The following is a 23,623-nucleotide window of genomic DNA, read 5'->3' as shown; positions in this document are numbered from 1 at the left end:
CCATTTCAGCCGTTTTGGAAAGAGATTCTAATCTACGGCATTTTCGTGATGGCGGCAATTAACTGTTCGTTTTTGAGCTTTTAAGAGCTTATAATAACATTTCCACATATTTTGCATCTTCAACACAGCAGAGTAAAACATGGTGAATCTTTGATACCAAATAACTGTTATGTGAATTTTATTACAAGTCATCCTTTAAAGATAAATTTACCTCCACTCTTCTATCTTCCTCTGCAGCATAACTCTGATCATAAGCTGCTCTGAACTTTAATTACCTGATGTTCAGAAAACTCGGAGTCACCTTCTCGGGAACTGGAAGCATTGTTACAGTTTTGTTGTTTGTCAATAAAATGTGTCGATCTAGTAATTCAGTAAATTAATGATATCAATTACAGTAATTCAGTGAATGCTGATGTTGATGGCGATCTAGTAGTTGAGTAAAATCCCTAACTCGAGATCACATACAACGTTTTACGGATAATATTTAATATGACCTATGTACAAGTTTCGTGCTGATGATTGGCTAATGAAGAGATCTTATATTTATTGCTTATAGTGATACGTGTGAAAAGAGTCCAAGACTCTTTTCACACGTCATGAATAAAGTGCCCGCTCGAGTCTGAGCAATTCAAAAGATGATCCCATTTAAATGCATATATCTCTGGACAGGGTTAGTCTCTAGACAGGGTTAGTCTCTGGACAGGGTTAGTCTCTGGACAGGGTTAGTCTATAAAGACAAAAATTACATCAAATTGTAGCTGATGTTTTAACCTTTTATTGTTCTTAATTTCATTTGATCGAAATTTTTTGACGCAATCACATCTTTAATGGTGTGATTGCGGAAATTCATGTGATGAAGAAATAAATATACACTCATTCAAACTTTCAAATAAAAACTGACATATTTTCTTGTCAAATTTTGTAGTTCCTATTCGAAGCTACTGCTTAAAGCGACTAATGAAGTATAATTAGGATCTAGTTTACCTAGGTATATCCTAGGTATATCCTAGGTATATCCTAGGTATATCCTAGGTATATCCTAGGTATATCCTAGGTATATCCTAGGTATATCCTGGGTATATCCTGGGTATATCCTAGGTATATCCTAGGTATGTATATCTAGTATATATATTCCTAATATTAAACTATATTATAGTTGTTTAATTAGAATAGCTATTCAATGGAATATACTTCGGTAACTTTATATGTAGTAGCGGATGTGGCTATAAATAATTTTATGCTAATTTTCTATATATTTCTCTACATGAATCATATTCAAGGCTAAACAGGTTGGTTATACATTTTAAATTAAATGCGCCCTACATTTGAATAGCACAGTAAAATGCTAATCCTTTACCCTTCTAGTCTGCTTGAAAGTTTCTGTCAAAGTCTCCTAGTTTTTTATTGCAAGATAAAGTAAATGAAAAAACAAGCGTACTGTCACTTTGAACCTAATTTCTCTCGAAATTGTGACTAAACAGGAAACCATAGCTAATCACATGAACTTAAACCGTTTGATCCAGCAATGTTAATTGCTGTCTGACTATTTTCTGTTTTAATGCCACCTGTAAGAATAAACGTAAAGATACAAATGAATCAGCCACTATACTAGAATAGAAAGCGGTGTAGAAGAATTGAATTGCTTCTTCTTCAGAATACACCACTGTAAATGGCTGGGGGGGTCATTCCTGTATGGGGGGGTCATTCCTGTATGGGGGGGTCATTCCTGTATGGGGTGGTCATTCCTGTATGGGGTGGTCATTCCTGTATGGGGGGGTCATTCCTGTATGGGGGGGTCATTCCTCTTACAATACCATCCCACAATCCATTGCTACTAGCAATAAAACCATGAGAAACGCTCCTGCGTAACCAATTGCACATTTACCTTTAGCCAAACTTTGATGTAATGATCAATTTTTCACAACAACTGTTGAGTGTAGCTATTTAGTGCGGTAAGAAAGTGTTGGAAGTAATTGTAAGAATCACATACAACCTAAAAGTGAGCAGATGTGCTGCCATTTCTTCTCAAGCTGGTATGATAGATACATGAACGTACTTAACTAGTTAAGAACATTAAAATGAATCACTCGATCCAATTGGGAATAGCTATAGCTTTGCTTGATTGACTACTTATTCACTCTTATACGTCTGCAGCCCACACAGAACATTAGCTTAGGTACACAAGTGCGTATAGATAGACTAGTAGGTAGTTCAAGTAGGCCGCTAGTACAACTTATTTGATTGTGATCACATCTGTTAGCTTTAGAGAAGCTTACAAAGTGAAACATTTTTTTCAGTTGCAAAATATTCGGTTTGTTTTCTGTGAACGAGTTTATATCAGGATACATACACTCCAGTTATATAGCAATGCTCATGTATATTTGATTGATCAAACCTTGTAATCATGTTTGTTTGTTTGCTTTATTTCATCAATAATATGTGAATATATACCAAATAAATGAAAACTAGACAATGAGCACCCAGAGAAGGTGATGAGGCCATGTGCGCGATAGCAAAAGCTAATATTCAGCGCGGACCTAAGACAGTGTGATCTAGCACTTTAGCCAGTCTAGTTTCCCTATTCTCTTGTTACCTAGCTGTTATCTCTTGAAGCGCTAACCATAGGATACAAACACTCCTTTCACCTGTCATACTCCAAGTTTGAAGTAAAGCGCACTCAAGCATCTGAGCTTTTTTACAAGAATTAAAGAAGTCAAAATCTTTCCTTGTAATATATCGAGTATCGCTGGTTCTAGGGCAGTATATCTTTACAGACTATAACATCATTAAGTTTAGGTGTTTGCACTGCGCTATTTGACCACAACTGATAACTTTGTGTTCTTAATTTATCTATCTATCATATATGCAGTCCTCTTTAATACTCAGAAGACCTAACAGAGTATTCTCCTAGTAATAAGGCATAAGAACAGCCACTAATCAGGCCACTAATCAGAAGCATTTATCGAGAAAGTCAATTGGCTTAAACCATAACGGATAAGGCAACCACGGAATATTTTATGATTGGTGTTCTTGGCTGTTCTTACTGATTTATGGCTCCTTTCATCCTGCTATAGCTTACCGACTCGACTCTTGTCTGTCCCTGTTGTTAATATTAAATATAAAAACCAAACTTGATCTTTTCGTCTATTTAGTTGCTCTATCTTGCCAGCATTTCATCACGCCAAACCATTTCCTGTCCTGCTCACTAAACTTTGTTTAATGTCCCAAGCGTTACTATTGTAAAAATTATTTTCAGACATATTCTGAGGTATTCATTGCAATATATGACAATCATACAGGTAAGGTCTGATACTAGGTACATCAGACTTTTGTTATCAGTCTATCAAACAATCTCACATCTAGTTTTAAGACAATTTGCTTTATGGGTATTTTAGCGTGTTGTGGGCTTCTAAATAGTTTAATTTCTAAGAATACACATGTTCTATTCATAACATATTCTTGTAGATATAATCTAGTTCAGGTTCATATAAAAATAGTTTTGGAGGTCATCAGTTAAGCTAAATTTTATGAAAACATTCATAGTACCCACCAGTTTCTAGATTACTTTCATAGTACCCACCAGTTTCTAGTTTACTTAAAGGTTGACTTGCAATAAAATTCACATTACAGTTATTTGGTATCAAAAGATTCACCATGTCTTACTCTGTTGTGTTAAAGGTGCCAAATATGTGGAAATGTGATTAAAAGCTCTTAAAAGCTAAAAAACGAAAAGCTGCCGTCAATTGGAATCTCTTCATTTCGATGACGTAGTCATGAAATTTGGTTATTGTCTTGTCACGTGATGTTCTCACATGAATTGAAAAGCCAATATAAAGCTCAATATAAAACTTATCGTAGCACTAGTTTATGACGATCACTTCGGGGTTTACTGAAGACCTCGTATCAAATATAGATGCTCGCTACTTTACAGTTTTGTTTCGGTTTGGTCTAATTGGCTAGTCGTAATCTAATCATGTGACCTAATACTTCGCAAATAATTTCTGCAGCACTTTTTGATCATCACAAATGACCAACAGGCTCGTCATGATTATCAGATAATGATATGTACTCCTTCGAGGTAAGGTTAAAAAATTAAATGATTTTCCACAGTAAGTTATAAGATATCAGTGCTAAAAGTGACAGCATTACAATGACGATAAAACAGACGTGTAAGAACAATAGACATGGTTTTATTGAATGTGTGAAGTATATTTGTGAAAATATTTCGACGAATAAGGTTGCATGAAAGTGGAAACAGAAACCACCTACCACAACTACGTCACATTTGAGCCGTTTTGGAAAGAGAATCCATTCTACGGTGGTCTCGTGTGGCTGCGATTTTCTGTTCGTTTTAGAGCTTTTAAGAGCTTGTAATCACCTTTCCACATATTTTGCACCTGCGACAACAGAGTAAGACATGGTGAATCTTTTCATATCAAATAACTGTAATGTGAATTTTGTTGCAAGTCAACCTTTAAGGTGCTGGTATCATCATTATCGCTCATTTACGACACATGGTATCCACCATTGATGATGTATGCTCTAATACGTACTCTATTGTTTGTGCTGTCTGATGATTTCAGAGGTCGATTTGGGCACGAGATGTGTGGTGGACATGGAAAAGAATCAAACCATACTCTCTCACCCTGACACCTCTGGAATAAATAGTCGGGGAAGGTGGGTTGTGGTTGCATCATTTCACCATCTAGCAGTATAGATATAGTAGATATATGGCAGACTTCTAATATTTATAGCTTTGTCTTAGGTGATGGCAAAACTTGAAGAGTTATCTTTTGCATCTCGACACATGAATATGAATAGGAGGTGAAAGCTTTTTGACAGCAAATAGCAGTACAGTCTTGATTTTGTTTGACTGTCTGTAATCAGTTTATCTATTTTTACGATTGGTTGGCTCCGAAGTGTATTTACAACCTGCATCCAGGGCAGTATCCACCTGTTTGAAAATGATACTGCAGGAAGAGTCCAAGAGAAGTGCTGAAAATTTTTTAGTATAATTAGTCAAAATGATGCAAATCTAGCACACTTGGCTCCTGATGGGGCACATGTTGTAACAGCAAGTTTGACATTATAATCCAGTTTTCTAAATATAAAACTGTTTATTGAGATTGTCTTTAACAACGCTTATTAAAAATATAATATGAATGAGAACTGCTAAAGGGGTTGGCCACAGCTAGCATAAGGTAGAATTATCACCGGATACAATGCTGAATGGTGTAGGAGAGGAGTAGTCTCCTATGAAATAATTCAATTAAATAATATTGTAGAGTTAAAAAGTAAAATTAATAGAGCACCATGTTAAAAATAATGCACTTATACTATAGTCTATAATACTGAGCAAGTAGTAGTAGATTTAAGTTTGAGCTATCCATGTTACATGCATAGCTCCAACTTAATTTTATTTCTATGAACAAAATCTTTTGTACATAAGCTTTCATTTACATATCTACTACTACAAAAAATACAACCATGTACAATTGTCTATGTATGAAATGCTTAGAAGCATTCCTTTCGGTATAGTCCGACGCTATAATGTTGCCGCGCGAGCTACCATAACGATTGTTTTTCTCTGTATATTCCATGTATAATAAAAGTCTAAAAAGTTTGCATCTTTTCTATCATTTGAATTATTGTTATTCTAATCACACCAAAATCACTTACGATCGGAGGATCAAATAATATTGTATTTTACCGTTTTAAAAGTCGAGCCGATGTTGACTGGTATTTCCAGCTTTTATTCTTTTCCAAGGAGGCGCGATTTCTTTAGAATGAAGCAACGCCATTCGGATAATCGTTTCATAATCTAATTTATCGACTAATATTTTGTTGATAATATTTAAAACTTACTAGCATTCATATCCTTTGTTTAACGTTATGAGACGGCAGCTTTATAAACGTCTACCGAAAGCGTCATAAGTGCCGTTTCCCCACGGAACCGATAAACAACATTCTGGTCATTTCCCCAGCCAAAGTGTTGAAATCAAGCAAACATGACGTGAATTCCGAGATTTTGAGCCTCAAAAAATGGTACTGCCATGGCAGTAGCTGCAGTATAGGAGGATACAGCCCTGCTTGCATCTGTTGTGAATTTGTTTATATCATTTGTGTATAGCAGTTAGAAATGTCACTTGGGTATAGCAGATAGAAATATTACTTGGGTATAGCAGGTAGAAATATTACTTGGGTGTAGCAGGTATAAATATCACTTGGGTATAGCAAGTAGAAATATCACTTGGGTATATCAGGTAGAAATATCACTTGGGTATATCAGGTAGAAATATCACTTGGGTATATCAGGTAGAAATATCGCTTGGGTATAGAGGGTAGAAACATCACATGAGCATAGCGTGTAGAAAAATTACTTTGTTAGCACGGACAAAGAGTGCAAGTGCCAGGTGCTTCTGTTATAAGCTACGATCGACTTAGCTTATCCAGATGCCCTAAGCGAAACCTACATTTATCATTAAGGTTGTATGCATATGACGACTTCACAAGGAAATAGACACTTTTTGGTATCATTACTTTCTCTCATGTATTAGACCTAGAGAAAATAATTAGCAGTGCAAAGCTGTTAGCGGCCTGCTATAGCAGTGCAATGCTGCTAGCGGTCTGCTATTGCAGTGCAATGCTGCTAGCGGTCTGCTATTGCAGTGCAATGCTGCTAGCGGTCTGCTATAGCGGTGCAATGCTGCTAGTGGTCTGCTATAGCAGTGCAATGCTGCTAGTGGTCTGCTATAGCAGTGCAATGCTGCTAGCAGTCTGCTATTGCAGTGCAATGCTGCTAGCAGTCTGCTATTGCAGTGCAATGCTGCTAGCGGTCTGCTATAGCAGTGCAATGCTACTAGCGGTCTGCTGTAGCAGTGCAAAGCTGTTAGCGGTCTGCTATAGCAGCTGCTATTGCTATGCTGCTAGCAGTCTGCTAATAGATCACCTGGCAATCAATCTTTTTGGTAGAAAATCCGGTGTACAAAGGTTTTGGTTGGAATGCTGCCATCTTCATGGGCTAATCTATGGTCCTCTGAGCTTTTTTACATGAAATTTTCCCGTCACATGCTAAATCTGTTCTGATGTTTTATCTACATTTTTATGTCTTTACTTTATTGTAGCCACGTGAAACACCAGCCCAAGGTAAGATATGACATTTGTATTATTGGTATTAAGATTTCAAGACCATCATTCTATCATTTACTCATCCAGGAATGTTGCATTTGCATCAATGTACACTCGGAGTTATGCCCTCTTTCTGAGGAGCATTGTGATAGTACTTGGCACATTGCTCTACACTTTTTGTAGGTATTTGCATTTGACAATTGTTTCTGGTCAATGGAGGAGTCTAACACCGCCAAGTTTGATGGTGAGTTATATTTATCGCTTGTAGCCTTATCATTCCATCAACCCTCAATAGTTATAGTTATGGCTCTATCAACCCTCTATAGTTATGGCTCTATCAACCCTCTATAGTTATAGTTATATCAACCCTCTATAGTTATAGTTATGGCTCTATCAACCCTCTATAGCTATAGTTATGGCTGTATCAACCCTCTATAGTTATAGTTATGGCTCTATCAACCCTCTATATTTATAGTTATGGCTCTATCAACCCTCTATAGTTATAGTTATGGCTCTATCAACCCTCTATAGTTATAGTTATGGCTCTGTCAACCCTCTATAGTTATAGTTATGGCTCTGTCAACCCTCTATAGTTATAGTTATGGCTCTATCAACCCTCCATAGTTATAGTTATGGCTCTATCAACCCTCTATATTTATAGTTATATCAACCCTCTGTAGTTATAGTTATATCAACCCTCTGTAGTTATAGTTATGGCTCTATCAACCCTCTATAGTTTTATATCTCTTAGGATCCCTAAGTACGAGTTTCTTTGATATGTATAAAAGAAAAACACTTGAGAGGCATAACTAGGACTCAAAATTTTTGCATGTTCGTCTATAATGATTATCAGCTCTTTCTCTTGCAGGTCAGGATAAGGTGTTCCATGAAGTGGGACGAGCATTATTGCAGAATGCTTTCTCTGGATATAATGCATGCATTTTTGCCTATGGACAGACAGGTGAGCTATCCTTTCCTGCATTTGGAGAAGGGGATGGTTGCCGAGAACAGTGTTGTTCTGGTAAACTCATCACGTGTGAAGAAATATTTCCTGTTAAAAAGCTATTTTAGGCATAATTTGGTTGTTCACTCAATATCGAATCTATGGCGGATGCAATCTGTACTGCGCAATAGTATTACTGTCTCCAAAAGATTTGGATGAATTTAGGATGCCGTCAGATTAGAGGGGTACCATAGAGGAGTATGCATAACAAAATAGAGGGGTACCATAGAGGGGTACCGGGTACCATAGAGGGGTACCAGATTAGAGGGGTACCATAGAGGGGTACCATAGAGGAGTATGCATAACAAAATAGAGGGGTACCATAGAGGAGTATGCATAACAAAATATCAAAAACATGTCTGTCATCTAGCAGTCTATGCGATCTAGCAGTCTATGCGATAGACATTTGTTTATTACTATGCTTATCTCTAAACTTCTACATGGCACTTTCAGTAATATGCAGAGTAATATGACAGAGTAATATGACAGAGTAATATGACAGAGTAATATGCAGAGTAATATGACAGAGTAATATGCAGAGTAATATGACAGAGTAATATGCAGAGTAATATGACAGAGTAATATGCAGAGTAATATGCAGAGTAATATGCAGAGTAATATACAGAGTAATATGCAGAGTAATATACAGAGTAATATGCAGAGTAATATACAGAGTAATATGCAGAGTAATATGATAGAGTAATATGATAGAGTAATATGATAGAGTAATATGATAGAGTAATATGATAGAGTAATATGATAGAGTAATATGATAGAGTAATATGATAGAGTAATATGATAGAGTAATATGATAGAGTAATATGCAAGAGTAATATGCAAGAGTAATATGCAAGAGTAATATGCAAGAGTAATATGCAAGAGTAATATGCAAGAGTAATATGCAAGAGTAATATGCAAGAGTAATATGCAAGAGTAATATGCAAGAGTAATATGCAAGAGTAATATGCAAGAGTAATATGCAAGAGTAATATGCAAGAGTAATATGCAAGAGTAATATGCAAGAGTAATATGCAAGAGTAATATGCAAGAGTAATATGCAAGAGTAATATGCAAGAGTAATATGCAAGAGTAATATGCAAGAGTAATATGCAAGAGTAATATGCAAGAGTAATATGCAAGAGTAATATGCAAGAGTAATATGCAAGAGTAATATGCAAGAGTAATATGCAAGAGTGATATGCAAGAGTGATATGCAAGAGTGATATGCAAGAGTGATATGCAAGAGTGATATGCAAGAGTGATATGCAAGAGTGATATGCAAGAGTGGTATGCAAGAGTGATATGCAAGAGTGATATGCAAGAGTGATATGCAGAGTGATATGCAGAGTGATATGCAGAGTGATATGCAGAGTGATATGCAGAGTGATATGCAGAGTGATATGCAGAGTGATATGCAGAGTGATATGCAGAGGTGATATGCAGAGTGATATGCAGAGTGATATGCAGAGTGATATGCAGAGTGATATGCAGAGTGATATGCAGAGTGATATGCAGAGTGATATGCAGAGTGATATGCAGAGTGATATGCAGAGTGATATGCAGAGTGATATGCAGAGTGATATGCAGAGTGATATGCAGAGTGATATGCAGAGTGATATGCAGAGTGATATGCAGAGTGATATGCAGAGTGATATGCAGAGTGATATGCAGAGTGATATGCAGAGTGATATGCAGAGTGATATGCAGAGTGATATGCAGAGTGATATGCAGAGTGATATGCAGAGTGATATGCAGAGTGATATGCAGAGTGATATGCAGAGTGATATGCAGAGTGATATGCAGAGTGATATGGCAGAGTGATATGCAGAGTGATATGACAGAGTGATATGCAGAGTGATATGCAGAGTGATATGCAGAGTGATTGGCAGAGTGATATGGCAGAGTGATATGACAGAGTGATATGACAGAGTGATATGACAGAGTGATATGACAGAGTGATATGACAGAGTGATATGACAGAGTGATATGACAGAGTGATATGACAGAGTGATATGACAGAGTGATATGACAGAGTGATATGACAGAGTGATATGACAGAGTGATATGACAGAGTGATATGACAGAGTGATATGACAGAGTGATATGACAGAGTGATATGGCAGAGTGATATGGCAGAGTGATATGACAGAGTGATATGGCAGAGTGATATGGCAGAGTGATATGGCAGAGTGATATGGCAGAGTGATATGGCAGAGTGATATGGCAGAGTGATATGGCAGAGTGATATGGCAGAGTGATATGGCAGAGTGATATGGCAGAGTGATATGGCAGAGTGATATGGCAGAGTGATATGGCAGAGTGATATGGCAGAGTGATATGGCAGAGTGATATGGCAGAGTGATATGGCAGAGTGATATGGCAGAGTGATATGGCAGAGTGATATGGCAGAGTGATATGGCAGAGTGATATGGCAGAGTGATATGGCAGAGTGATATGGCAGAGTGATATGGCAGAGTGATATGGCAGAGTGGTATGACAGAGTGGTATGACAGAGTGGTATGACAGAGTGGTATGACAGAGTGGTATGACAGAGTGGTATGACAGAGTGGTATGACAGAGTGGTATGACAGAGTAGCGTGGCAGAGTAGCGTGGCAGAGTAGCGTGGCAGAGTAGCGTGGCAGAGTAGCGTGGCAGAGTAGCGTGGCAGAGTAGCGTGGCAGAGTAGCGTGGCAGAGTAGCGTGGCAGAGTAGCGTGGCAGAGTAGCGTGGCAGAGTAGCGTGGCAGAGTAGCGTGGCAGAGTAGCGTGGCAGAGTAGCGTGGCAGAGTAGCGTGGCAGAGTAGCGTGGCAGAGTAGCGTGGCAGAGTAGCGTGACAGAGTAGCGTGACAGAGTAGCGTGACAGAGTAGCGTGACAGAGTAGCGTGACAGAGTAGCGTGACAGAGTAGCGTGGCAGAGTAGCGTGGCAGAGTAGCGTGGCAGAGTAGCGTGGCAGAGTAGCGTGGCAGAGTAGCGTGGCAGAGTAGCGTGGCAGAGTAGCGTGGCAGAGTAGCGTGGCAGAGTAGCGTGGCAGAGTAGCGTGGCAGAGTAGCGTGGCAGAGTAGCGTGGCAGAGTAGCGTGGCAGAGTAGCGTGGCAGAGTAGCGTGGCAGAGTAGCGTGGCAGAGTAGCGTGGCAGAGTAGCGTGGCAGAGTAGCGTGGCAGAGTAGCGTGGCAGAGTAGCGTGGCAGAGTAGCGTGGCAGAGTAGCGTGGCAGAGTAGCGTGGCAGAGTAGCGTGGCAGAGTAGCGTGGCAGAGTAGCGTGGCAGAGTAGCGTGGCAGAGTAGCGTGGCAGAGTAGCGTGGCAGAGTAGCGTGGCAGAGTAGCGTGGCAGAGTAGCGTGGCAGAGTAGCGTGGCAGAGTAGCGTGGCAGAGTAGCGTGGCAGAGTAGCGTGGCAGAGTAGCGTGGCAGAGTAGCGTGGCAGAGTAGCGTGGCAGAGTAGCGTGGCAGAGTAGCGTGGCAGAGTAGCGTGGCAGAGTAGCGTGGCAGAGTAGCGTGGCAGAGTAGCGTGGCAGAGTAGCGTGGCAGAGTAGCGTGGCAGAGTAGCGTGGCAGAGTAGCGTGGCAGAGTAGCGTGGCAGAGTAGCGTGGCAGAGTAGCGTGGCAGAGTAGCGTGGCAGAGTAGCGTGGCAGAGTAGCGTGGCAGAGTAGCGTGGCAGAGTAGCGTGGCAGAGTAGCGTGGCAGAGTAGCGTGGCAGAGTAGCGTGGCAGAGTAGCGTGGCAGAGTAGCGTGGCAGAGTAAAGTGACAGAGTAAAGTGACAGAGTAGTGTGGCAGAGTAGTGTGGCAGAGTAGTGTGACAGAGTAGTGTGACAGAGTAGTGTGACAGAGTAATTACACATTTGATGAGCAATAAAACATTTTAACACACCTAGCGTGCTCGTGCAAATCTTCCCTTATCATAACCTACAACAGTAAAATATAAAAAGCATAAAACTTCTAATGGAATGCCATGGCGCTCTTATTTTTCAACTCTTCCCTCATATTGGTCGTTAAATGAAGGTGGCGTTCAAATAGAGGCTGGCGTTGTATTTTTCATATAGCTTGTCAGATTTTAGGGGAGATAAATCAAGCGAATGTTGCCTATAGGCTACTTTGCACCTTCTTTTGGGCGGAGCAACATCCAGCCTTTGGGTGGAATAAATTTGCTAACTTACCTCCAGCTTGTCGTATAACTGTTAATAAATATGGATGGGGAAGCTGATACATCTCTCTAACTGTCTAACAGTTGATATTTATTGCTTGCAATTAGCAGATGTGATCTCACAGCCTGCGTTGCATTTTGTTGGAGCTTTCAGGTTTGTTATTTCATTCTAAACTTGAAGGTATTTTTGATTTTATAATTATATTTAATATTTATATTTTAATATATTTAATGTTGCATAAAGCTCATTGCACTCATTAGTAGGCTATGTTTGCTACAGTTTGCAGCCAAAACTAGCTTTTCATGTGCAATAGAAGCAGAGTTATGAGCGTCGATCTATTGTAAGCCGAGTTTATATTACCGCATTGATGCTATTAAATAATACGCTATAAATCTGTAAGTTTATGAGTGAAATAATAATATTTATAACAATATATCAAATGCTATAAATATATATTCAAGAACAAGTGGCGTAAACAAACCATATTTATAATGCATTCAGAAACCAAAACTAACGTTTCAAAACCAAAAATTATTTTTAAAACAAAAATATTAGCATCGTTTGCTCAGTTGCATTCTGATTGTCATTTTTGTTTGGAACCATCCCATATTCTTCTGGCTGTGCAATACCTTCCACAGTGTCTTTTGACCTCAACTCTTCTTCTGCACAGCTGACTGCTGAGCTAATCGATATTAGCGTCCAAACAATTTTTAGCAGAGCAAAACTCTTATGCGCTGCACTTGAGAATACTTGTATACACTTCTCACGCGAATGAAAGTGAAGCTGTGTGTAATCGAAATAGCCTCATTATTTAAGCCTCAAATATGTATTAGCACAGATTCCTTCATAAATACGCAAAACTTTTTTCACATATATTAAACTATCAAGACTGCGATAAAAAAGAACTACTATTAGCTTAATACAGTTACTAATAATTCCTATGGTGTTGCAATCCAAGTTTTAATGAAAAACTAAAGATCTGGAGATAGAAAATGACCTTCGATACGAACAAAAACAATTAACGAATTATTTGTTATTGATGTAATCGAGTCATGATTAGTACAGTTTTGTGGGCACTTTTCTACTGATCACTTGCTATTATAAGTTTGTACAGATCAAGAATGTCAAATAGTGGCGGTCAAATGGAAGTGGCGTTCAATTGATGGGTGGCATTCAATTAATAGGTGGCTTGTATTTTTCAAACCTTTTTCCATAGTGGTGTTCAAATAGAGGTGGCGTTCAAATGAAGGTGTCGTTCAAATGAAGGTGGCGTTCAAATGAAGGTGGCGTTCAAATGAAGGTGGCGTTCAAATGAAGGTGGCGTTCAAATGAAGGTGGCGTTCAAATAAAGGTGGCGTTCAAATAAAGGTGGCGTTCAAATAAAGGTGGCGTTCAAATAAAGGTGGCGTTCAAATAAAGGTGGCATTCAAATAAAGGCGGCATTCAAATAAAGGCGGCATTCAAATAAAGGCGGCGTTCAATTAGAGGTTTTACGTTATATAGATCTCAAGTCACGGCCTTTTTTGAGACAATGTCACGCACTCACTTATCTATTCAGCTGCTAGAGGGTATGCCGACAAAATATCGCAAAAATATTTATGACCTTCACTGGATATGCATTTATTTAGTGCTCTGCGTGTCCCTAAACTTGGAGTTTTCTTTTGTATGCCAAATTTGATCGACAGAGTAATTACTCTATCGACAAACTTTGAATGAGTTCAAATAAATATTATTATCATTCGCATAACGCCGTAACATGTTGCTTATGGAAAAAAACGTTAAACTATTTATAAAGATCTCAGGCCATGGTCTCTGCTGATGCATCACCATGGATGTGTTTAACCACTGTCAACAAACATTAACTCAGTTATTATGTACCATCCATCATGTACCATAATCATTGTGAACCATCGTGTACTACAATCATTGTGAACCATCGTGTACTACAGTCATTGTGAACCATTGTGTACTGCAATCATTGTGAACCATCGTGTACTACAATCATTGTTTACCACCATGTGCTACAATCATGGTGTACCATCGGGTACCACAATCATGGTGTACCATCGGGTACCACAATCATGGTGTACCATCGGGTACCACAATCATTGTGTACAATCAGGTACCATAATCATTGTGTACCTCGCATCATTGGGTACCGCAATCACGTGCTCCTATGCTTCGGAAATTAAACACCTTACGTTGTGTACTATGTTGGCCCGTCATTGTATGTACAATTGAAGCTATGCATGCACTTAGACTCTAATAAAGTTTGATTGTGCAGGGAGTTGGCAAAATAAATGGGTTCAGCAAGAACTTTGATTTTATGTACATTCATAGAGTTTTGTACATTCATAGAGTTTTGTACATTCATAGAGTTTTGTACATTCATAGAGTTTTGTACATTCATAGAGTTTTGTACATTCATAGAGTTGTGTACATTCATAGAGTTTTCTACATTCATAGAGTTTTCTACATTCATAGAGTTTTCTACATTCATAGTTTTCTACATTCATAGTTTTCTACATTCATAGTTTTCTACATTCATAGAGTTTTCTACATTCATAGAGTTTTCTACATTCATAGAGTTTTCTACATTCATAGAGTTTTCTACATTCATAGAGTTTTTTACATTCATAGAGTTTTTTACATTCATAGAGTTTTCTACATTCATAGAGTTTTCTACATTCATAGAGTTTTCTACATTCATAGAGTTTTCTACATTCATAGTTTTCTACATATTCATAGTTTTCTACATTCATAGAGTTTTCTACATTCATAGAGTTTTCTACATTCATAGAGTGTTCTACATTCATAGAGTGTTCTACATTCATAGAGTTTTCTACATTCATAGAGTTTTCTACATTCATAGAGTTTTCTACATTCATAGAGTTTTCTACATTCATAGAGTTTTCTACATTCATAGAGTTTTCTACATTCATAGAGATATATTCTCAAGGATATATAGACACAAAAGGTTTATAATACAATAGAGCCATTAACGCTCAAAGAGTTGCACATATTCGCAGAGGTTTTAATTGTAGAATTATAACTGCTCATCAAGCTATATACTTACATATCTATATGTATATTTCATATAGATATAGATATATAAGATATGTGTATTCTATATATATAGAGCATTATACACTTCTATATATATATATTTCTCAAAGTTTGTCACCTGTTTTCTGTTTTCGGTATGTCCAGCTATCTACTATATAAACGGCAATCGTTGTCTGTGTATGTGTGTGTCCGCCTTATAGAGCGGTCTTTCTTTTTTTCGTCGCACGAATTTCAGTCGTACGAAGCGAACAACTGCATTAATATGTAAGGCGCCATAAATATGAGTAGTAACAGTAAATAAATTAGAATGGTCTTTCTTTTTCTATTCGGTCGTACGATGCCACCTGAATTAATATGAGTAGTAAATACCTTTCATAAATACCTGTGAAGTACTTTCGGACTATCAGCCGCTACCTTATTCTGATGATTTGAGCCAAGCGGCTTATATAAAAGTGCGGCGATTCTGTGGTTTTTCTTTCACCACTAGGGCGCATTGACCGAAATATCCGCTTAGCGCCTCTTTACAGTGCCCAACGGCACTGCTTCATTTTAAACAGCGAAGTTGCTGCTGTGTTAAAAAGACCCGTCCTGAGTTCTGCGGCCTACACAAAGGTGCCTATACAGCTATAAAAATGTACTACTCATTAAATAAATTAATGAGTAGTAATTTACATGCAATTAATATTTACTGCCAACGTGTACCTTCATGAAGGTCTTGTGAACGTTTGTTTCTTGGGGCCACTGGAAAAAACGCTGTTCTCACCTACTGAATTTCTACCTTGAAAAGGTTAGTACTTCTTATTCAATGTTGTATTATCTATGAATTGCCACACCTCCACTACATAACCCTTTCACTTCCGTCCATCTACAAATTTAGCTATCGGCCTACTGCCAACCATTTTGCCGATATTGCGTCATGATATTTTTTCAATTTGAAACTATCTAAAACGTTTGTGTTGGTTATATTGTAGATTTTGCCAACACGTTAACAAACAGTGCTATGCAAAAAATTCATTGTATCTATACTCTGTGCATAGCCTCACATACAGAAGCGATGTGGGGTTGCGAAGCTAACACGATCCTCTACAGTGTTCTTCATTTTTACAAAACCAATAGGCTACTGTCACCACCATCAGAGTCAGTGCTGCTATTGCTATCTTAATTATCTGTGTAATCACAAAAATCTAAATCTGAATCGGCTATAATGTCATCAACATAAGTAATTGTTTTCTAACTCAGTGGCGTTTTTAAAACTTACACAAAAAATGTTTGTTTTCAAGTTAAAATTCTCAAACAAAGATTTAAAATTAAATTTTAGGCTAATTTTATACATTGGTTATCTTTGAACAACATTGTCACTACCATAAAAGTCTTAAAGATTGTTGGTTATGTTATCAACGAATAATAAAATTCAGTTACTAGCAATTGCTGGGAGAGTCGCAAAAATGTGTCTACGGCGGTCGACCATAGCAAACGCATAAATGGGTCTACTTCAGTGAAAGGGTTGAAAACGTTGGATTTGCCACTGTTTGTGATAGTAAACATGTTCATTTCCTTTCGCAGCTGAGTTACTTTTATTTTTTTCCAGCTACGAGTACTACAGAACTACAGCTACTACAGAGCTTGCATGAGTACTGCTACTGCGTTTTACCTACTAAATTTCTACATCGAAAAGGTTAGTATTTCTTGCTCAATGTTCTATTTTCTATGAGTTGCCACACCTCCACTACTTAAAAACGTTAAATTTGCAACTGTTCGTGATAGTAATTTCATTTTATGTTCATTTCCTTCCGCAGCTGACTTACATTTACTTTTTTTCAGCTATGAGTTCTACAGAACTACAGCTACTACAGAACTTGCACTCCGAGCATTGCGATTGGCCACGGTGAGAAGAAAGCGAGCAGCATATATTACAAAAAAGCACACCATCTCATTCACTTTTAGAAACGCTTCAAGCAGTACAATGCCTCCCAAAAATCCTACTGCTCAAACACAAGAACAGGTTGATTCCCGTAGTGAAAGAGACCGAATTTGCAAAGCAACAGCTAAATGAGCAAAAACGGCAGAGCAAACACAGCTACGCCTGCTACAGTCCTGCAACACAGTATAGGGCCGAATTTTTCTATGGGACGAATGTCCAAAAATGCTCCAGATGTAATGCCTTTCGTTTAAAAGGCGAGAGGCCATATATGTAGTTTATATAGTAGATTTTATTGATAATAAGTTTTATCAACACAACCACATTACTGCTGCACAGTTTGTATATACCATGTCAAAACACAGGCTATAGATGAAGAACTGGTGAGTCATGATTAGATGATTAGTGTTTTAAGCATGTAGAAGTCTCAATTCAATAGATGCTGGCGATAGCTTAGCAGTGCAATAGCAAAACATTTTCTAGAATTTCTTAAAATATGTAAAACTTCAATACTGTCAGTTTGAAAAACTTCAGTTTGCCTAGTAATGTCAATTTTATTATCAGTTCTATGTACAAAATTAGTACAACTCTAATTTGAGTGGTTCGAGACTGATGCATTGTAGACTAGCTGTAAAACACATTGCATATTTCCATTGTTCTCTCCAACATTATTGCCATGTACGACTGCATATGTGTATGCAGTCTGACCAGCACAAAAATTTCAGTAGATTGCATATTTGGAGTGTTTTACAGTATGAAAGACAACTCTCAATAAAACTATTGTTTTACGTAAATCTGTTCCTGAACACGGGTAATGCAGCTAGTAGCTCATAAAATTTTGGAATTATATTTCCACATCTTGCTGGACTTCAACTCACGAAGATTGCGAACGCAGGTTGATAATCAAGCGCTTTAACCACGAGACTAAGGAAGCTCTTACAAATGCATTCTTACTACAAAAGTATACATCCATCCTTTTTCGTTTTCACACAAAAGTGACGTACTAATTTAAACTCTATGAACTCTGTTAGCTCTATGAAAAGCGATGCTTTTCCGTCCTCCCATATTAGGGCTAATTTGTTTTCAACAAAATGATATCAACAATAGATTCTCTCGAAATTAAAATTTGGCGAGTAAATTCTATCAACTATGAAACACCATGCTTTTTGCGTTTTCGTGAACTTATATTTTCGGCTTTTCGTAAGGTTCATCTGCTAAATCGCCATGAAGGTCAACACTTTTCACGCGTACAATTGTGCTATCCCGAGTAGGAATGGCCTCTACATTCTCGCACCGTTCAGTCCGACAAAGACAGTCCATTATCTCATTTTTACATTTGTACCATTATCGAGAGGTACCAGTATCGTCGTATTCAGAGTTTTGATGGATAGCTTCTGGAACAGTAACTTTTTTAAAAACACTCTTCTATGCAAGAATTGTTATTATTATTTCAACATATTAACGATTTTTATTTTGTTTTCTCAGTTTGTATTAATTGTATCATTACCGATCATCTCTTATTGTGATCATAGCAAAATAGACATAATTTAGCTATTACTTGCTAATTATTTCGCATTTACAATTAAACCCTTTTATAGTCGTTTTATTTTTTTCATTTTTTTGACCTGTACGAAACATTTTCCTCATATGAAGTTTGAAAGTTATTTGACATAGCTTGAAAACATTTAGTTTTTGTTTTCTCTTTTAATGTATTTTAATTGCACAGAACACCTATCTCATGATATGTAGTTTGAAAGTTTGAAAGAATGGCAAATGTTGTTATATGTTAAATACAAATCAATTTTCTGTGCAGACTTTTTATTATCCGGGCAACACCGGGTAGTACAGCTAGTTTATTTATTATTCAGGGTCGGGTAAATCCTATACAATGATGGGAACGGCTGATCAGAAAGGCATAATACCTCAACTGTGTGATGCACTCTTTGGGAAAATCACTGCTGACGGCAGTAATGGCGAACAGAGTTACGCTGTTGAAGTTTCATACATGGAGATCTATAATGAGAAGGTGCATGATCTGCTCGACCCAGCGAGGTGAATAAAGGTTTTTTTACCTGTTTTAAGGTGATAACTTCAGAGTGCACTCTTTTTAAGGTGATAACTTCAGAGTGCACTCTGTTTTAAGCTGATAATTTCAGAGTGCGTTCTGAAGTTATCACCTTATGTGAGCTGACCTATATCTGCTTGAAACAGATCTGTTGGGATTAACAACAACTAAGTGCTCTTTGTAATATATACATATACAATCATGCTACATACAGTACTGTTTCGGCTTTTGAAGCTTCATCAGTGCAGCTCAGAGCCAGCAAGGGAGATAACTCCTATTGCCAATCAGAGTTGACTTCCTGCCATGGAAGTCATATGTTTCATAAGTCATACATTCCTGCTGTATCTATATAATTAACCGAAAAGTTTTTCTGCTGTTCGTCTGTCCAGTTATAGCGATAAAGTTTTTGCAACAAAAATTCACCGAAGTAGCCGATTTGAACCCGCGACATTCAAGTAGCAAGTATACAAACAAGTGTGCATAACTGAAAGGCTAAGTCTCATCATATCCATTGCTCTTACCATATACTCTATATACTTTTAACGATTGCACACGCCAAATGTGCACTTTTTTATTAAATACTGCACTCTCGGGTTGCTATGACGCTGTTATATAGTTTTTATTGCCTCGTGAAGTGAAACACGATGCTCTTCATCCTCGTCATAGGAGTACAAAACTGTTTCAACTTTTTAAAATTAAATTATGCAGTTATGATTACGAATTAAAAATTTGGCAGTTGGTGTGCTGATTACGTGGAAATAACGAAAATGCCGATACACTATAATCCCATAATCCCTCTCACACCGCCTTCAACAGATATGATTTTCGCTCTCTATTTCAGGAAAAAAACCAAAAACAGATAGGCGATATATATTTTAGCCGATATATATGAGCAATCTTTATTGTGGTAAGCAATAGTCATATTGTACAATGTTTTCCACAAATGACAAAGTTGAAGTTTAGTTTAGAAAAAATAACATACTGAAACTTAGCTTGAAGTCAATGTATGTGTTATAAGCTAAATTCATATAAGTTAAATTCAATGTTTATGTTGTACGTCTGTCTCGAAGGTAAGAACTTCTTACGGTGCGTACTTCTTACGGTGCGTACTTTTTACGGTGCGTACTTCTTACGGTGCGTACTTCTTACGGTGCGTACTTCTTACGGTGCGTACTGCATGTAGTACATTGTAATGTTACATTTTATTGCGGATCATAACCGCTGAGAGAGATCGGTCATTGTATCTCTTTCAGGTGTGAGAAGGTTTTTGGCGAGCAGCATATCAGCATCTTTGTTATTTCTACGTAATAAGCACACCGATTGTCAAATTTGAATATTGAGCAAAATTCTTGTTGAACTCGTATGGCGAAATAGGATTCGGAGGGTGAGGACAAAACCATAACGGATAAAAACATCTTAGTTCGTAAGACAAAAAAATCGTATAACAGAGACACCGTAACTCGAGAGCGCAATTTTTATCCTTTTTACGATTACGCGCACGCACACATACACACACACACACTAAATGTGCACTTTGTACTATTAATTAATATTACTTTTTGCATTTTTTTAAGCTGTTTTTTTTACCATTCTGTATTGTTTTAAATTGTAATTTTTGTTGTTACATTCCTATTTCCAGTCTCGCTATATTTGTAAAAGCTACATGAATACTTTGCACATAGACATGTATTACCTGGAGAAGGAATTGCTTCTACATTCTCTCTCCGTTTACTCAGACAAAGTATCAGACAGACAGTCCGATATCTCATTTTTACATTTACACCAGTATCGAGACTTACCAATATCCTCCATCAAAACTTTCAGCAGTAAACATTTTTATACGCACACTTTTATGTACTTATTGTTTGTTTTTATCTTAATTTATTTGAGCTGCACGAAACCCTTTTTTCATGATATCAAGTTTGAAAGCTAGAATGGTAACTATCGTTATATGTTAAATAAAAATAAGTTTTTTTTGCAAAGATTTTTATTACCCATGCAACACCGGGCATTCACATAATATATACTGTAAAACCTCTAATTGAATGCCACCTATATTTGAACGCCACCTTTAATTGACTGCCACTCTGAGAGGGTTGAAAAATATACCGCCACTCTCCAATTAAACGCCACTTCCATTTGACCGCCACTTTGACATTATTTGATCTTTATGAGCCCATAATATCAACTGATCAGTAGAAAATTATCCACAAAATTGTATTAATAATGAATCGGTCATATCAATAACAATGAATTCTCTCGTTGTCCAGTTCCAAAGCTTTTCGGTTTTTTCATCAAAACTTTGAAAGCAGCACCATAGCAATACTCAATATTGGTTTCGGGCTAGTAGTAGTTCTCTGTTTAACGCAGTCTTTCTACTTCGTAGTAGCTTACATATATATATATAAAACGGCTTAAATTTACGATGGTTGATGAACTTTCAAAAGAACGCTGTAGAAATAATAACTGTCTCAGGCTAATATAGGAGAGCAGGAACATAAACTTATCTTTCAGCCTTTTCCTTCGGAGGGTGGGCTACTCAAACTAAGATGTTTTATAGTCAGAAATTTATGCTGAATTCAATTATGTTTCTACATCTATGTGTTTGCACATTTCTGAGCTAGGAGCACTTTCGAAATAGGAGGGGGCAACTCCAAGTTTGGTTGGAAAACCTTACATATCAAACAAAGAAAACTATTTTATAATCTCAAAAATTAATAAATGCTTTTATTTGAGATTAAGTGAGTCAATTCTCAGCATTTCTTAACCCATGCCAAGGATGCAGCAAGACCGCTTGTTTCACTGTCTTGATTAGTCAGTGAATGAAACCTTAGTCAGAGTGACTAAACTTCAATATGAGACAGCCATACAGTATTCAAACAGATGGTTGATATTAGAAGAGAGCATTCAATGTGAAACTGCTCAAAAAGTGCTAAGCATTGAGAACTTCGATGAGAGTTCAGACTTGTTGTCAGTAGGCCTGTTATAAAAAGTATTGTAACAAACTTGTTATGAAAAGAGCTGATAAAAAGACATGAGAAGAGACAGAACGAATGTGATACAGCAGAAGAGGTGAGATTAGATATTTATAACTTTACAAATTCATGATGATTACTCCAAGATGATGGTACTTTGGGGGGAAAAAAAGAAAACATTTTCATTTTTGTCCGCACATTTTGTGAGCAGCAAAACTAACTCTCTGCAGTTTACATGACATGTTATAGCCATTTGGGCATAAATTTATAGATAAATTACATGTATGATCCTTCCTTGGTTTTTTTGCATATGACCACACAATCTACGCTAGATATGGCATGCTGTATTATGCAGAGATGAGTAATCTGAAATTATAGCGTAGCAAGGTGTATGAGGCTCTTATGAAGAAGGAGCATTTTACTTATCAATCACGACATGACTGTCCATTCAGCTCTATCGCTTGTGATCAATCTTTTGAGCAAACAGTTAAAAAAGACTCAAAGTCTCACGGTGGAATCATAGGGTTTACCAGGAATCATCGGCCTCTCAATGCGGGACTCTATCTTACCCAGAACGAACAGCTGTACATACAGACATGAAGAAGATGCTAGTGCCTGGTGATTCGGATGCCGCAAGTTATGAGATGCGTGAAAAAGCTTGGAGGGCTGATGAGGAAATGAGGGAAGTCATGAAAGACTCATAACAGGAAGAATAAACCTGTTTGCGTTTCAAACCACCAAGCTAGTACATATTACCAGTGGTGTAAAAGCCTCCATTGGAGTGAAGCAGGATCTTGAAATGGCAAATGTGATAGGAGAGAAACAGCTTTCAGAATTTGTCCAGAAGAGGTTAAGCAGCCAAGAGATTGATTGCAATGCACCTATCAAGTCAAACAAGCTCAAAACCTTCCCCACATTACAATCAGCTAAGAAAAAATCAAAAGAAAAAGTCCTAGAGTGTTCGCACAGACTGTTTGAGAATTTTTTAGTGATCAGCCAACAGCGTAACTTGGATTTGAGAAAAGTGTTATCATTCTCTCTTGGCAACATCAGCTGGTCCCGGGCTAACTCTGATGCCTCTATATTGAAGACTGCCAAGTCGGCTCTGATGGCTGCTGTTGAGGAAAATGTTGATGATCAACCATCGATCTATGCTAACCAGGATCAGCTACCAGTCTTTGACGCTGTTGTCGTTGATGCTAGAGCTGAAATTCAGACCCTGAAAGCTCCTCCAACTTTTGGCATGGTTGCAAGTCAGCTTTTGCAACGAATAGTTAGTATTGCAAACATATATCACACGTGTCGTGTGGATTTTGTTTGTGACAC

The 23,623-nt window shown here is 37.6% G+C and overlaps 1 protein-coding gene across 4 annotated transcripts in view; it reads left to right on the top strand.

Annotated features, from left to right (window-relative positions):
• Window positions 1-23,623, top strand: part of LOC137388862 (kinesin-like protein KIF13A) — a 136,948-nt gene that overhangs the window by 15,060 nt on the left and 98,265 nt on the right. For 3 of the 4 annotated variants that reach the window (XM_068075331.1, XM_068075330.1, XM_068075329.1), the window contains exons 2-6: window positions 4,584-4,677; window positions 7,125-7,146; window positions 7,312-7,372; window positions 7,997-8,089; window positions 19,126-19,309. In XM_068075331.1, coding sequence (XP_067931432.1) covers window positions 4,584-4,677; window positions 7,125-7,146; window positions 7,312-7,372; window positions 7,997-8,089; window positions 19,126-19,309 — 454 coding nt within the window. Of the gene's footprint in view, window positions 1-4,583; window positions 4,678-7,124; window positions 7,147-7,309; window positions 7,373-7,996; window positions 8,090-19,125; window positions 19,310-23,623 lie in introns of those variants that run through there. The other variant, XM_068075332.1, reaches the window with a different exon arrangement.

This window comes from Watersipora subatra, chromosome 2 (genome assembly GCF_963576615.1).
Source record: "Watersipora subatra chromosome 2, tzWatSuba1.1, whole genome shotgun sequence".
Classification (NCBI taxonomy): Eukaryota; Metazoa; Bryozoa; class Gymnolaemata; order Cheilostomatida; family Watersiporidae; genus Watersipora; species Watersipora subatra.
The sequence above is the reverse complement of the archived record's forward strand: the minus strand, read 5'-3'. Positions and strand labels throughout refer to the sequence as shown.